This window comes from Colias philodice, chromosome 20 (genome assembly GCF_061535455.1).
Source record: "Colias philodice isolate Cphi_HAF_F1 chromosome 20, ilColPhil1 Martin Lab GWU primary, whole genome shotgun sequence".
In the NCBI taxonomy this organism is placed as follows: domain Eukaryota; kingdom Metazoa; phylum Arthropoda; class Insecta; order Lepidoptera; family Pieridae; genus Colias; species Colias philodice.
The window spans coordinates 5,812,115-5,830,756 of NC_143105.1; the positions used below are offsets into that span (position 1 = coordinate 5,812,115).

Genomic DNA, 18,642 nt, shown 5'->3' on the forward strand with positions numbered 1-18,642 from the left:
GTTTGATAAACGTGTTGAACTTGTTATAAATATTATATATGTACTTATATCTACTTTATACTGACTATGCGCCTGCGGCTTGTCTGTGAAGTCAATTAAATTTCCCATAGAAATTAGATATTTTACCGAAGTAAAAAGTATCATAAATCACTCTCTTGTTTCCTAACTATCTCTAGAAATAAAAATAATTTGGAAAATCCAAAAGTGCACGCCTCATAATTTTTTTTTAATAAATATTTATTAATTATTATTTTTGTTTATTTAATAACAATTAAACCACATCGAATCAGACCCTGAAAAATGAAAGGGTTCTATTCCTGAGCATACTCAAGCGTAAGAGAAAAAAAAAGACTCGATTAGTAAAGTATTTCGGTCGCTATCGTGTTAACAAGAAAAAGGATCCGCACATACAGACACACGGACGTCCAAGGCAGAACTTTTTTAAACTGTTTTTTAACTAGTTTAAATAACAAAAATGACATCAAAAATATCATGAATGTTAAAAATAGTGTTTTTTCTTAATATGTGTGTGTATGTATTATCTTACAAGTGCAATGTATGATACATAAAGACATTTTAAGTTTGAAAAATCAGATGTTTTGCGCGAAGTGACAGTAGTACCCACCTCAACGCTTCGCTTATGAGGCGTGCAATATATAAATCGCTCCGTCGCGACGTGATAGAAAGACAAACAAACATACTGTGCATCTTTAATAGACTAGACTATTATCTAAAACGTGTACATACTTTTATCCTATTGGATAAAATAATCATATGATATTATCATATATTATACAAACCTTTTATTTAAATTCATATAAAACTGCAATTTACATTCTAAATTACTGTTGTGTCCGACGTTTCTGTATAGACACAGATTCAGATTATACAGGGAAAAACCACAAACATTAAGTCAGATAACATTTTACTGTATCAGGTAAATCTTACTGAACGAATCTGCGAAAATAGTCCAACCCACATTCACATGTTAAATTGATTACACCTATATTTTCATGGTAATGGAATAAATAATTAATGAGTACCTTATCTATGAATAGCACAGGTTTCTTCCGGTGACGAAATATTTAAAACTTGTCCAATGTCCATCAGTCTTAACATTTAATTAGGTGTGATAGCCATAAGCGAGTTTTCTTGAATTTTAAAACTTCCATATCTAAATCAAATTTTCAAAAGTTATCTTAATTGGATTCAATATTGCTACACACCTCAGAGATGTATACTTAGAACATGTTTTTAAATATAATAAAAGACCACATATTAGAAACAAGATATGAAAAAACTTGTGATATGAAAAAATGTTTTATAGACACAACTCAATTTTTTTAGTTATTTAACTCAAATTTCGTTGCCTTATCGATGATCCGGTTTATTCATTAACATTCAAAATATTAATATTTTCTAACAATTTTTTGTGGAAAAAAATATTGTTAGATTCATACTTTTCTCACGGATTGAAGGACGTCTTATCACACATTAGTCGTAGGTAGTTATTATTGTTTTCTGTGCAAATTAAAAAAGTTTCTTCCCTATATTATTTTTGTTTCGAATTATTTATTCCATGTTAGTTCACATTTTATTGTTATCAGCTTCTGTTTTGACCGTCGGATCTACATAAATAGGACAAACTAGGCCCTTGAAATTACTTTGAATATATTACGACCCAAATATTAACCTCGAACTTTGGTAACAAATCGTCGTGATCATTAATTGCCCTCCAATAAAAATCTATTAACTTCAGTCTATGGGGCCACACTTTCATAACATCTGTCGATATTTGAAAAATACGTAACTACTAGAAATCGTCGAGACCAGAAATGCATTAATTTATAAACACATTTAAAAAACAATTATTAATAGGTCCTATTAATTAGTTGATTAGATAATATAAATCAAATTCAAATTAATGCAAGAATGCCATAATTTATAACTTTATTATTTACTAGGAAATTCATTATGAAATGGACATGAATCAATTCCAAAAAATATTTTTTCTCTGTGGTTCTTAATATGGTTTCACTTGAGAATTGTTTAAATTACTGTTAGTCGAGGAGTCTGTTTGAAATCTTTATTGACTAAAACTTGTCTAAATCAATAATTTATTGTTTCCTAAACATCTGGCGGCTAATTTGAACTAGATTAAAGTTACATAACATATACATTACCTTAAATTAATCTTACAAACACTTCACACACTCCAAAATATAATTAATTTTCAGAAAAAAATTAAGTGATTGTATTGCAATATTCAGTTACTCAAATGAAATAAAAGTTTTTTTTAGTTATTAAAACCTGAATTGTTTCCAAATGTAGAAGAAAACACACATACCAATAATATATAAATAAAATGTTTTTGTATAAGCTAACAAGAAAAACAAACCCAATAGGTAGATGAAATAAAAAATAACATTTTCAATGTTTTATTTATTTGTTTGCACGATGATGTACTAATTAAGTACTAAAGTCATATTTAGTCGTTACACATGGCATAGGTATTATTATACTATTTATAAAATAAATAAATATCTATTGCGCAAAGAAAAAAACTAATCAAGCTATGTTATTCAAAGTTATTATCTTAATAATACGTTTATTGAATTTTTATTACCCTTGTTAACTAGTGCCTGTAAAAGATTTCACAATCATTTGCAACCGTTAAATATCGAAAACCGGATATTTTTTGTAACTGAATTATATCGTAGACAGTTTGTCTGTAGGCGGATCGAAGGCTTTGAGCGGTATTTAACCACGTTATATGTGTACAACCCGTACGAGTTAACTCGGCTGGAATGCAACATGTGCGATATATTAGTTTTTCCTTTAAAAACTTACTACTCAAAGTAAGAAAAACTGGTACTTACTTCCATTACATTCCATTATTTTATTTATTTTGGAGAGGAACTTAAAATATTACATTGAAAATAACGTTATCGGCTCGTCTCAAGATTCGTACGGGAAATGTTATAACGTTCATAGACGCTACGGTCTAACGTACGTATTCTGAGCAGGTCAACCGATCATAGGTAGGCTCAAAACACTGCACAGGTCTATTCCCACACACGCAGGTATACCAGTACATGTGGACCTGTCAGGTGTACCAAAATATACAGATACAACCAGTAGGGAAACTTCATACCTACAAAATGTTCGAAATGGCTCACGCTGCACGCACACACAGAATGATGTCAATTGTGATAAATGATAATATTATCCTTATGATTCTCGTAAACACGCTTGCTTGTGTGCGTGAGCCTTAGCGTGAGCCATTTCGAATGTCCTACGTTGTGTCTGTATAACTATTGTGGGTGTACCGTAGCGTGTGGACAGCCATAGTTGTAAATATCTGTACAACTTATACAACCGTTGGTGTTTAAGTAATTAAAAATAAAAATTATATTACCTAATTAACTCACATTACCTAACATGAAATAAACCAAATTTAAAAATAAATAGCCTGTTGTTCAGGTTACCTGATTTATTTTTGGAAACGAAAATGTCGAACGTAATCAAGTTTATAGAATTGCTCAATTTTTTTTATACGGTTTATTTATAATGTACCTATGTACATGTCGGAGTCATTGGTATGAATTATTGTTGCACGTTATTTAGTATTGGCACAGATAACATACCTACTTACTACTTAATACTGTAGGTTTTGTTTTGCCATATCTAATGCAAGTTACATAAAGCAAAATTTAATTTAGAACAGTATTTTAAAATTGTGGACATATTATATAAAGTTACCAATTATATTATCATAACTAAAAAATCCATTAAGTTTTAAATATTTATTTCTATTTGTCGAATATTTTTACATAATGAAAGAAAGTTTCGAAATGGTAAATAAAAAAAGTAGTTTTAAATGCTCCAGACTATAGTTATTTACATTTATTAAAATCAATAACCTATTTTAATGTCAATATTAATTATTGAAGTACTCATACGTAAAATACTGACCGGATACAGTTGCGTTTGATCGACAATTAGTTCAGATTACAATACGATAATTAATAAGTAATTAGTAATTGCATTCGCACGCACTGTGTTCGCATTACAAATGAACTAATTGACATAACTCCAACACTTTTATAAATAATCGAAAAGAAACTCCTCTCTACGCAGTTTATATATAGACGGAAAATATTATGTAAAATAATAAGTATCATTAAGTATTTATTTAAAGCCCATGCAATGGTTAAAAATAATTATAAATAAATTCCTTGCATATTTAAAACGTCATGTCGTAGATTATTACACAATATTATGCGTATGTACTTGTAGAGAAACCTTAACAAAAACTATATTTACATATTCAGTACAGTTAAACTAATCAACATGTCGGATTTGATTGAACTTTTTATTATTTGCTCAAGGCGCGGTGGCTCATATAATTAATTACTGTTGGATCACACTAAAATTTTACGATAATATAAACTGGGATTCTATGAGGAAAACACATTCTTATATATTTTAAACATTATGTAATATTTCTTTACTTAAATTGTGATTTGTGTAGAGGAGAAGTTTATTCGTTCTTCTATTCCATATTGACTTAAAACGAAACTTTAATTAACTAATTTAGTAATGATTTATGAAAAACAGTTGGGCAGAATATTTCATGGATGGGTAGTCTACACGTATTCATTAAATTGACTGGTGACTTGGTTCATTCACATTCACATTTTTTGTGTTTGTACTTTCATTAATGTCAAATGTTTTGATTAGATTATATCTTTAGTATATAATCATTCATTGAGATAAAACTGCTTCGACATATAGCATGTATGGTTACTTTATATGATAGTAAATCCATACGTCATCAGGTGTTACAAAGTAAAAGTAACAGCTACTTAATATTCCTCCTACAAAATTATCTACAATTTATTATACAAACTAGGGTATTTTCATTGGTTCGTTCATTTATACGCCCCTACGTTCCATTTGAATGGATGTTTGCGCAAAATTACTTACATTTTACGTTACAACACTCACGCGATACAGTTATCGGTTACTATTACCGTATTACTAATAGTAACATACAATACGTATCAAAAAAACAACATTAGTACCTCAGTGATTGATTTATAACAGCACGCACAAATCAGCGAATTAATGAATCGAAATGAAGTTGATTCATTTGAAAATTATACGGCGTGATGCATGAGCGATTGTGTGCCCCTTTTTCCTAAATTTTTAGGTCACCAGTGAAATCGTTGAGAATAACACTAAAATTATTAAGACATAGGTACTGAAAATAAAATTAAACTAAAGAATATAAATTAGATCAAGGAAAAAGATTGTACCTACTTTTAAAAAATCGATACGATTTTGGTCCCCTACATTTGTTCAAAAGAACATTACGCGATTGCAAGATAAGGTTTTTATTTTTTTGCAACACGATCAAGCTGGTTTTAATTCCGCGAAAATATAAATAAATTGTGAGATTTTAAAGATAACAAAGTAAATTGATTTTTTAAAAATGGGCACTTGAAAGTCAATTTAAAACTACCGTCTCTATCTATCTAGATTTTTGTGATAACATGGCAATATTTTTATTTAGCAAACATATAAAAAACACCAGCTTATAAAATGTATTTAAATTCAAAGATTTCACAAATATAATGAGAAGACAAATATAGGATGTCTGTAGATATTTTTTGATGATGATGAAAATTTTTTATCTGTAGGTAGGTACCGATCTGTCATATAGAGACATTTTTTTATCTTATAAAAAAAGTGAACATTTTATTATTTATAATTTAAATGCACACTTTTCATATAATTTTTTGAGTTACATTTATAATACAAATAATTTTATCTGTGTCTTGAAATGCATTGGTGGTATCACACTTTTTGACTAACGTTTGAATAAGGCTAAGGCATGTAAACAGTAATTTATACAATTATATTTTACAACATAGGGTATATTTCGTAGGTATAATAAAAATAGGTCATTAAATATTTTAACTTGTTTACAATTTGAACTTTAAATTGACGTCAATGCGGAATACGGATACTTAAGTTATTTCTGTTTACTATTTTTTTGTTTTTATTAAAGGCTAGGCACGTCCTTGCTTTGTTCGGTTTCACCAAAATGATAGTCTATGCGCATCAGGCTTTATAATGTTGCTACTGTTTCTTATAATACTACGCTCAATCAAACAAATTTTTAACTTAAAATGTAACCTATACATCAGATAATCCTATACCGACACATGTCCTACGAAATTCTTCAAAAATTGTGTCATAATTAATGTTCTAAAAAATACAGTAAGTAGTAGGTAGGTTTCGGTATACATATATATTTTACATTACGCTAAGACAAACAGGAGCGCAGCCAGGTGAATGAAACGGAGAAGCGCAGCTAGTCATTGATAAAAAGAATAATAAAATAATCTAATGGACCGCAAATAGTCACTTAGTCTGGTTAAAAACATAATAACAACAACAATATAGTAGGTAATTTAATTCCCAATTACCTACTTTAATCATACGAATTATTTCATTAATCGTATAACCGATATTCTAGCCTAATTCAATAAATACAGTACATTTAAATGCATCTATCCGGTACCTAATAGCAAAACAATTAGAACATTACAAAGGAATAAGTTACAGAAACTTAGTATTTCTTTTGTTTCAAACATAAATAATATGGACATACATTGCCTTGTCATAGTATAAAGATAAAGAATTCTTCTTTATACTATGGCTCTGTGGTATAATGCATCATTTTGCTCCTATTAAAATACAGTAATAACGAATTGATTAAATGCATCATTGCCTTTCGTTTTTGCTAGGCAGTTGTGTTTATGAATACGTTTCTGTGTGAATTTTTAAACCGATTCGTTTAACAATACGTTAGTCTTAGACGTTAGTTTAACAATTGCACCGATAAGGCAAATTGTGTTTGAAAAATTACAACGGTCTGAATAGTTAATTGACAAGTGTAAGCAATAAGCATGTTTTATGGAAATAATATATTATTATCTTTTATACGTCCAAGGGTTGGTTTTCGACTATGATTCGACTCTAGATGGAATATGTTGATTAAATACCAAGTTTTTAAAATACACGAAAACATGTAAAAAGAACAGATATTATGCGACACGTAAATAAATAAAAAAATACGCATTACTTGTATACGTAGTATATTATTATTAGTCTGTGGCATTACTAAAAAGCCTTCTCAATACCTTATTAATAGCATTCTGTACGCATACCTTCGCATAATATGAGAAGTATAAATAATTTACTCATTAACAAGATTATTGAGATCGTTGCTTTAATAAGTACCTTGTAACAATAATTTTAGAAGTACCTAGTACATAAGTGTTATCAAACAAAACTTAAAAACACTCCCATTTTCAGTAAAATTAGGTATTTACAGCCTGTTTCAAATGATTTTTTTTTATATTTCAGGTGTTAGCATGCCTCGCCTTGGACTTTTTACTTATAGGCCTGGGCATGTCTATCAGCTTTGTGACTATGGTCTTACCTGACGTTCTAGATGCTAAGGAGGGACTCTCACTCAACAAAAGACAGGCGTCATGGTTCGGTAAGTTTTTTTCATTTTTGTTATTTTAATGAAATTTTGAATTTTCCTTGACAACATATTATTATTTCTGGATTTATTTTTGATATTCTTAAGCTTGGATTGGTTGTATAATATCGAATATTTAATATTTATGATATGAAAACTTTTCAAACCAGTTTGTATTTGGTAATGAATGAAAAAATGCCTGTTATATAATAGAAATGGTCTATGATTTCAAAAGAATAAAATATATATACAGAGAAGTCTGACTATCACGCTTTTTAAATGAATTATTTTAATATGTTCACATCATTGGTATGCTCTCTACGAAACTACAATCTATAACCTCTACGACCGGGGCCTACGGTAAAAATTAGAAAGTTATAATATAAATAAAATTGTATAGTGTGGTACTTAGACGGTTGATAATAATCTAAGACCATAATATATAAATTTATAGGTAGACGATACTTTTAAATTGAATAAAGTAATCATCTGTTGACTCTTACAAACCATAGTAATAATTTATTGAGCATTAAATAAGTTAACGATTATAAAAAAATAGTTGAATGTCTATCTCGTCGCAGTTTGTTAATACTTAATAGTGTTGCCATGTAAATGACCAATAAATTTTTATTAGTGTTATTACACGTTATTCATAATAATTTAGAATTTGTTTACTTAATGATGACTGTTATTATATAATTATACTTTGGCTACTGTATGATTACATTTTAAAGTGTAACTTTTAAGCTACTGTTAATAAAATGATTAACAGTAGCTAATTTTTAATTTTGGCTCTTGTAGTATACGTAAATTCTAAGAAGATTCATTGGCCTTTAGAAATTAGTCAGGATTTGTTCTAGACATGTAGTTGTAAGACTATACTAAGATTTAAAGAGAAGATAGGGAAAAAATCTAAAGGAAGATGAGAATCACAGCTTTATGTCTAAAATATATATATATACTTTGGCTACTGTATGATTACATTTTAAAGTGTACCTTTTAAGCTTCTGTTAATGAAATGATTGTTGTAAAGCATTTTGTGTAGATACATTTGTTTAAATAAAAATAAATCTCAAAGGGTAAGGTTTTGGTATACGTGGACGGTGGAATAGTTTTTGAACTCATTTTAAATCGAAGAATAACACACATCGAAATAAATTATAATTAATTTATACTATGCATTAAGCTCGTTCGTCAAAAAGATATAAAAATAGAACATACAAATCAATCACTTAAATATTTAATTTCTCACGATCCATTTATGTCTCCAGTAGATTTACGGATTTTGATAAAAAATAACCATTAATTAAGCAATCAAAGGTTTTTATCTTGAACTTTATATGAGTTAAGAAGTCTTTACGGTGTCAAATTTTATGGCATAATAAAATTTTACAATTTTAATTGATCTGAGCAATACAAATTGATTTCATAATAGAGCAGTGTATCTAATCAATATCTATATTTTTACAAAGCGTAGGCGCGTAATGATCTCTCAGATGATGAAAACTGAATAATATGGGTAGATTTTTCTAGTAGTAATAGAATCTTACTAACAAAAAATATAGATCTAAGGTAGGTATAGATTTTGGGTCTTGATATTGAAATAAATCACCTGTTATTCATATTATTCATATTATTATTATTTTAATTGACTTTCATAGAAATAAGAATAGAGACCAATGGTATTTAAAACATATGATTATAATATTACATATTATATCCTATAGGATAAATAGATTTTCTGTATGACTGACTTAAATGTTTATTTTTTATTCTGAAACTTGGAAATGAATAGAAAATGTTGGTCTGTTGTGAATATAATATAGAAAATGTTGGTCTAGATAAGTATGATTGAATATATCATACTTATATCAATTTTCTCAATATACCTATCTAAATAATTAGTTATTACCCTGTAACGAAATCATCCAACTCATTTGCCGTATGATTATTTCAGGTAGCATGGCGTTTCTTTGCCAGCCGCTGGGCAGCATATTCTCAGGCCCACTGCTGGACTACTTCGGGCGAAAGAAGGCTCTATTTCTAGTAAACATACCGCACTTAATTGCGTGGCTGTTGATGTACTTTGCTTGGGACGTGCCATCACTGTTCATCGCCAACGCATTATTGGGTATCGGAACTGGAATCATGGAGGCGCCTTCGGTCACGTATGTGGGTGAAATTAGGTAAGAATTGTAACCAAATTATATTATATCACTAAATACAATAGTTCACTACAAAGCGGACGAAACCGCGCGGAAAGGCTAGTTATTTTATGTTATGAACAATTAGGCGCTAAGCGATACTTTTATTTAGACACTAGCTTACCGCCCGCGGCTTCTCCCGCTATGTCTTAAACCTAATAAATTATATACTAAAACCTTCCTCTTGAATCACTCTATCTATTAAAAAAAACCGCATTAAAATCCGTTGCGTAGTTTTAAAGATTTAAGCATACAAAGGGACATAGGGACATAGGGACAGAGAAAGCGACTTTGTTTTATACTATGTAGTGATGATACATATACATAGATAATAAAAATAGCAACTTCTAGTACCTATCTAATTATTTTGAGAAGTCTCCAAGTGGCTTTAGTAAAATAAATAAAAAACAAAACTTGTATGTTAGATCTCTGATGCCGAGTCTACTGTGACTAACGCTTTTTCTTTCAATATAATAAAGTAAATTTTTAGAAAAAAAACAAAAACCGACTTCAAGACTATACCTATATATGTACATTGTACAAATTTAAATAATTTCTGATAAACAGTGTATATGCCTACAAAATTTGAGGGTTTCCCTCGATTTTCCCGGGATCCCATCATCAGATCCTGACCTGGTGCCAATGGGACCACCTCTGACGTATGACCTACCAAATAAAAAAAGAATTATTCAAATCGGTTTATAATTGCCGGAGTAATCGCGTAACAAATATACAAAAAAAAAAAAAAAATACTGTCGAATTGAGAACCTCCTCCTTTTTTGAAGTCGGTTAAAAAGCGCTGCTATTTCAACTAATAACTAACTATAAACTTTCATTGATCAAGTGGAAAATTTATAACTATATCAAATTATTAATTCCCCGTTTATGTCATATTTACCAGTTGGAAATTAATAGATGGTGCTTTACACCGACCATAAAACCGGCCTTGGCCCAATAAAATGTATTATCGTTATAATATTTAAACAAGATTTCCATTGATTATGTGGTGAATCATTTGTTATTGTCCACAACTTGTCGTTTCTAACTCTACATTGATTTATTTCGTATTTTAACTAAATTTATAAATTCTCGGTAGTTATTATGTTTTGCATACCGTGTTTGAAGCGTGCTAATAATTTATTTGAAATGTAATCTGATTTGATGAAGATTATTTTCTTATCTATGCTAGAGCCTACTACTTTACATAATATATAAAAACTATTGGAATCCTGTGTTTCTCATAAAAATTTATTATGCTTGTTATGTGTCTAATAGGTTAGAATCCATTATCAAATGAATATTATTCTTATTTGTGTAGTTCCTTTTTGTTGAGTCATTGTGTTATGAACATTCTCAAATTTGTCATAGGTCAGTAGCATAAAAAATAGATTTTTCATTTACGTAATAGGTATAATGGCGAATAAAATCATCCCTATTAATATAATTAAATATTTAGTATCACAATTTTAAATTTTGGCTCTTGCAGTAAGTATACGTAAGTTTTGAGAAGATTCATTGGCATTTAGATATTAGTCAGGACTTGTTCTAGACATGTAGTAGTAAGACTATACCAAGATTTAAAGAGAAGATAAGGAAAAAAATCCAATGGAAGATGGTAATCACAGCTTTACGTCTAAAATACATGTCATAAGCTTATCTATTACATGTATCTCCTCCATTAATATGATGTTGTTATTCTTATTAAAAATTCAACAGTTAAAGCCGTTTAGAAGTGTTCCTAGATGTAGATAAAAAATGTTTAAATTAAAGGCCTGTTTCTAGATATCTCTTATATTTATTGACAGATATAATATTTAAGATCACTATCAATGATTAATCCACTATGTTAATCACCTTGTTCATATAATATTATCCTACTATTTCTAACATATTTTAAAACTACTAAATACTAATCATTTGCACTTACACACTACTAAAATGCAACATAAATCATAATGTTTGTTAATATTCAGCTACCTATTTCTTGTTAAAAAAAGCTTAGGTTCCAAAATATAATTTTATAATATTTTGTCTATTGTAAACGACACGATCATTCGAATGATATGACGAAAACTAAAGAAAATATTTCACTATCGGGTATTAGGCACAAAATAAAACTACCAGCTATTACTTTTCAAAAGAACGATGAAATGTGTGTTTTAGCAATGTTTTGATCCAACATAACCATTTATAGTAATGAGATATACATTAAAAGTTTATGGAATGGAAGGAATGTACTTAATTATTCTTTTTAACTTCAAGCCGCTCCTAACCAGCCCACACCTTTCTTATTAGTTACTAATTACTTCTACGATCTGATTACAGGCCAATTTTCTTTTTACTGGGAATCAAAGTTTGTTGATAATACCTTATTTACCAGCATATCTTTCATGTAATATGTGACTTCAGCAATATGTAAATACCTACTGGTAGATACTACATACATTATATTCATTCACTTATATCACAACTTATAATATGTCTCTGTTTGAATAAGTCTGTTCACAGCCTCTTCCTTTTAACAGATGTATAAAAACTACTTAAAATTACAAACCCTGTTCACCGGGATTCTATAAAAAACGATATTTTTTTTACAAATATATTATATTGCTTTACTAGTTTCTAATTACTTAGATCGTAGAAGCATTAGACCGTGCAAATATCTGTTACGTTCTACATGACATATTTACGTGTAAATAAATAAATACTAGAGCTTTCTGTCTTTGGTATTAGTTTTTACTCCGGCACCTAGACATTTATGGTAATAAGAAGGTGACAAATTACTAGAGATATTTTAATCGTGTAATTACTGTTTCATAATCTAGGTTTAAACGTTAACTACACGTAAGAAATATTGCAATATTTAATAGTAAATTTCCTCCACTTATACCGATTAATATCTTAATTAAATGTTGAAATTTACTTTCAACATAGGTATTTAGTGGATGTACCTGGTTTAGCAAATGGTGTTTACTGATGTCTACGTTCTTATTAACTTTATGCTGATGTGACACTGAAAATCGATGCTGAGGCGTTATAGCCTACTACTATTCTGAGTGACCAAAGTTTGGGCACAAATCCACGCACTTTTATTTTTATTTCCGTATATAATTCATAATATGTACTTATGTAGGTATATATACTTGTGATTTTTTTAATTATTGTTCGTTTTTACATGTGGTAAAATAAACGTTTATTTCTTTCTTGTTTCTGGTGCAACAATTGATAACTACAGGACAACTGATATTACCTACCAATTTGCTCTGACTTTCATGATCTAGTAATGTAAAGTAAAATTTTCATGTATTAAACTGTATAGAATAACATGATCAAAATAAATAACAGATTCCTAATTCAATTTCTCGTCGACGTATGATATGTTATTTGTATGATATTTGTTTTCAGTGATCCTTCGGTACGTGGTATCCTTACAACGTTGACCAACTGTTTCACCTCTACGGGTATGTTCATCGCGTATCTTCTTGGAACAGTGCTGACTTGGAGACAGGCGGCACTTGTGTCGCTGACTATACCCATCGCCACAATGCTTTTAGTGTTATTCGTGAGTATTGATTATTTATTAATGAAATTTCGATACTAAATTCCTTAATCAAGTTTTCTATAAATATGTATTTTATTATAGGTTAATCTGAATAGTGTGACTAGATTGTGACGCATAATCACAGAATACATAATAGTAGCTAAACGCTACAGAACGGACACTCTCCGCCTCCCGCCAAAATTAAACTTACCTCACCCCCGCGCGATCAGACATAAAATGGGCCATATTTTTCTGCAAGGACGATACGCAACGAAGATTGACAACATTAATCAAATTGACTTAAAGTAATTTTATTATTTTGGATTTGTGATTATCGTTTTTCGTAGAAAATGGTTAGATATTGTGCTGTTTACGGATGTATTTCATCAGAAAAACGCGAATTTTTTTTTACGCTAGTCACAAATGTGCCAACCATAAAGCGTTAACACACACATTTGCAGTCTCTACAGTGTGACTGTCAAAACGATCATTTTGTATGGAGTGTCCGGGGTGTGGCATAATGTTCGGAATTTGCTAAATGTCCATGTATGATTTTTTTTTCATTAATGGCAATATTTTTCTTTATGTAGATTATTGGATACAACATTTACATTTTTATGTTATATGTTTTGTCTTATTTTTATACCACATTAGAAATACCTACCAACCGGAAACTATATACATTACGAATAAAATAGCTCGTCTATGATTCAAATAATGTTTAAACAAAAAACAGATCTTAGTAAACACCACTGTGATAGCGATAGCTATGTTAATTTAACGAGTCGAAACGTTCTCAAGCATACACTCGGTAAATTCCTCACAATTCCTAAACATAAAAAGATAACCAAACCGCTAGTTGAGTCCACATTAACCTTTTTTTAAGGGAAGTCGTATCACCCGTCAAACCCGTTGTAGCCACTTTTTAGATAGTTTCAAACATGGACACTGCATTGTTTTATTTAAAGCCCAGCTTCAAGGACGCGACGAAAGAAAAAACGAATTTAAATGTATGGACAATAACCTCTGAAATTATGTTAGAGCTTACGATATTAGTTAGAATGAGTCTTCAACTTACAAGCGGCTGGTAAAGGTCAGAAATTAAATTCAGACTACAATTATTCGTATTTTAAACATAGTGCGGCAATAATAGAAATTATATACAAAGACCGCATAGATATAATTATTATTGGTGCTCAAAAAAGTGGTTTATCCTATACCACCCTGTACCGTCATAAAATTAAGTTTTTCAAAATGTTGCAACATGCTAGATGATAAAATAAATATTCCATTAGGGGAAGTGGTATTTTTTATCGCATTAACCTTTCAAATAAAAATTGTTTGTTTTAGTAGATTTTTAACATAAAGTTGTTACTAATCTATGCAATATGCATATTTGAATAAACAATATAGACAATAACTATTTAAATACGTTTTATTGTGGTTGCACTTTTTCCCGGCATACCATGTTTGAATCCATAATATTGTTTAGAACGGACAATTTTCAATACGGACATGGCACCGTAGAAGAACTGTTGAAGTCATTTAAAAATTAACAATAAACGTATTATATTAAACATATAAAACATAATATATAACCCGTCACTTATGTCTATCTCAGTTTGTAACAAAATTAACATCCAATTCGTATAATTTAATCTATAAAAATGTACCGTCTTAGTTTTAGATAACATAAAAATCCACTTTGTTTAATCTAAGGTCGGTTGACAGATAATCTATTAGTTTCAGTGTTTCAAAACCAACCGACCTTGTAAGGGTTTTTAAAAATATCTAAACATTATCTATTTCCAAATAACACTTCATTATAATATAACGATTTCTATAAATTTGGTACTTTCAAGGCTGGTTATAGAATTAAAGGGACCGTTATCTATTTTTAATCGGTTAAGTATTATGATATTAATTTGTTTGTTTATTAACAATTAAATGGATGAATTATGATGATATAGTTAATAGATAGAATAGAAGAACAATCATTATGGAATAAAATGCGAAGGATTAAAGCTTTTGTCGTTATACTTTATATATAGTTCTAAGAAATTTTACATTATAAACAATAGAACACAATAGTCAACATTATTAGTTAGTCCAAAGAAATACTCTACTGACTATTTAAAATGCGAATATAAAACATTATAATATGCGTGAGTTCAACCTCCGACAAACAAACAAACATGTCTAATAGAATTAGGTATATGCGGCAGGTGGTTATTTTAATTAGGTAAAACAAAACGACAACATCAAAAAAGCATATTAAACCTTTTTTGTTTACATATTTTTTATAGTAATAATATATGGAGGAAAGGTTTGATCGTTTGTTTGTGTCGATTAAATTCAAAAAAACTACTCGACTGATAACTAACTTTTTTATCCCGAGTCAACGAGGGTGATGCTCAAACATTTCAATTTTTGACAAGAGCGATATCGCAACATTGTTTTAAGCACTATAATTTAATAAACGTACTTAAATTCGAACTACTTTTTCAGGTCCCTGAAACTCCAATTTGGCTGATGTCCAAGGGTCGCCAGAAAGAAGCTCTCCGTTCACTGTGCCGTCTTCGTGGCTGGGCCCAACCTGAAGACGTAAAAGAGGAATTCGACCAACTCGTACAATACAATGATATTCTACAGCAGTGCGTTATTTGCGTCAAAGAAAGGCGATCAGACTTAGATCCTTGTGAGCATAAGAATTACAACATTTTCAAGAGGATCGTGTTGAAGTTTAAATACGTATTCTTTGTAAAGGAGACGATGAGGCCTTTTACTCTTGTCATGGCGTATTTCTTTTTCTTCACACTGAGCGGCTTGCTACCCGTGCGACCGAATATGGTGAACGTATGCAGGGCCTTAGGAATGAAATTTGACCCTAAAACTATTGTCGTAAGTATAAATTAATACATATTTAGAAAACAATTTAGATGATTGTTGTGACATATTGTAGGTTTTGTTTATTAACATGATATCATCGTCATGCGTTGCATTGCATCTGATTCCATTCAAATGTTAGACATTCCTTTATTATCATAGTAAATACATATTATATAGTGCAATATTGAGTATGAAAAAAAATTCTATTAATCTTTCCATGAATTGAATAGAAAAAGATATAATAAAACTTTTACAAACATTCCAAGTGCTAAATGTTCACATTATTCACAACATTCTATTTTCATTTCAGGTCGTCATTGGCGTTGTATTTATTGTGATGAATCTCCTCTCCGCAGCGATAGTAAAGATAATAGGAAAGCGAAAATTAGTCTTATCGTCCCTATTTGCTACAGCACTCTGCAGCTTAGCTATAAGTCTATACGCACGTACAAGTCTTCCAGCAAATGTGTTCTCGTATGAAGCTAGCACGTTCCCGGATAAGAAGGAACTCTTGCCAGTATTTCTATTTATGATGTTGGTGTCGTTCAGCAGTTTGGGAATACCATGGGTGCTTCTGTCTGAGGTCTTCCCATTTAGGTAAGAATTAATTCTTAGGTATTTTATTTATTATATTAATTACCTACATTGAGTACCTTTGATTTTCAAAGAAGCATTTATGTCCTAATATGTATTTTTAGTAATTGATAATGTCACAGACACTGCAAGAAAATAGAAACGTGTATTTTCTAGTTACAAAACATGCAAAAATTTTCTAATTTATCGCTGCAATGCAATATATAAATAACTTGTATCTAAAAATGATAAATAATTTTTTTGAACATAATTCAGTTCGTATCTTAAATCATTCCGATATATAACTATTTCAATGCAAACACATTATTTTTCAGGAGCCGAGGATTAGCCACAGGTTTAGCAGCTGCCTTCAGCTACACTATAACCTTCATCGCAGCGAAAACTAATTACAATTTAGAAGCAAACTTCCATCTAAGTGGCACATTCTCGTTCTATGGTATAGTTGGTATCATCGGAACGTTCTACCTTTATTTCTATTTGCCAGAAACAGAGAGAAAAACATTAGTAGAAATAGAAGCCTATTATAAAGGCAAGCAGAAAATATTTGCCGACGATTTTTTGATAAATGCCTTCCGAAAGAAAACTTGCATCAATAATGATGTTGATAAACCTATGCTAGTCAAATAACTACCTCAATTTTATGATGAATTACCGTGCACGAATTTTTCTTAATTTTTTGGTATAATATGTAAGTAATTAATTGTACATTGAAGCTATGTTAGTTGTTACCTAAATAAATTAGATACAATTTAGTTTAATTATTGAGAAAATAAGTGTTCATAAGTTATTGTTAATTAAATGATAATAAATACATTATATTTTTATAACTGTTGTGTATTCATTTTGTCCATATCCTCAATAATTTATTACTATTCTATCTTTTAAAACTCTGAAGAAATCCCTTGTTTCTCCTTTTTTGGTTGTGGCCCATGTGGAAGGTCTACCACAATGAGATCCAATTCCATTTTTATGAGTATGCGCTTTTTTTGTTACTTTTAAATCTAGTTTAAGTTTTTCTTCGTCTGTTTCGGATAGTATTTCTATTTCCTCATCATCCACGTTTGTTTCTGTAGTACTTTTCATGTGATGTAAGGCATCAATTTCAGACTTAGTGCTGACTTCTTCTTTGCAATCATTTTCATGGAATTCTGTAAAGACAGAATTAAACTCGTAGAATAGTATTGCTAAATGAGAAAGTTATTTTGGTTTTGGTTAAAAGAAAGTCTAATCGTCTCATTAAGTTTATTTACTTTAAAGTTCAACTTATATGTTATAAACTACCTAACTATATTTTAATTTATTTTAGATATATTTTTAACATTTTCTGGGTTTCATTTTCTTCGTTTTATATAATTTTTATTCACCCTCATTCCTTTCTTGGTTGTAGTTATCCATGAATGTGGTCTTTGACATTTTGTCTTACAAGGTGAGCTTGAAATATTAATTTGTTTACGTTTTTTCAGCTCTATAATATGATCCTTATATAAAGTTGATTTTTTCGTACGATCTGTAAGTTTTTGAGGATTCTCAAGTGTGCTTCTAGTTACTGAAGTACTTTGAAATTTTGAAGAATAAATTACATCTGTATGTATATATTTTGTTGTATCAGCATCTCTATCTGAATTAAGAGGCTGTGTGTTTGATGTAGATATTTCATTCAATGCGTTAGTTATAGGCCACTTGTTAAGTATTTCTAAAGTCGTATCCCATGTTTTAGGGCGATTGCAATTGTTCAAACAAATATTGGGTTTGCTTTTCACAGTCGTTGAACTTGGATGTACATGTTCTGTCAACATAATATTTTTTGGCGTTATTTTTATATACTTCGTTGTAGTCTCATATTTTTTTCGAGA

At 29.8% G+C, this 18,642-nt stretch overlaps 1 protein-coding gene across 6 annotated transcripts in view; it reads left to right on the top strand.

The window, feature by feature from the left end:
* The window catches only part of LOC149479476 (facilitated trehalose transporter Tret1-like), a 53,557-nt gene extending 35,941 nt beyond the window's left edge, over positions 1-17,616 (top strand). For all 6 annotated transcript variants that reach the window (XM_089708183.1, XM_089708184.1, XM_089708187.1 and 3 more), the window contains exons 3-8: positions 7,441-7,576; positions 9,519-9,747; positions 13,171-13,327; positions 15,815-16,207; positions 16,506-16,792; positions 17,104-17,616. In XM_089708183.1, the coding sequence (XP_089564309.1) occupies positions 7,441-7,576; positions 9,519-9,747; positions 13,171-13,327; positions 15,815-16,207; positions 16,506-16,792; positions 17,104-17,416 (1,515 nt within the window). In that variant the 3' untranslated portion in view covers positions 17,417-17,616. The remainder of the gene's footprint in view (positions 1-7,440; positions 7,577-9,518; positions 9,748-13,170; positions 13,328-15,814; positions 16,208-16,505; positions 16,793-17,103) is intronic.
* Positions 17,617-18,642: the final 1,026 nt, after the last annotated feature.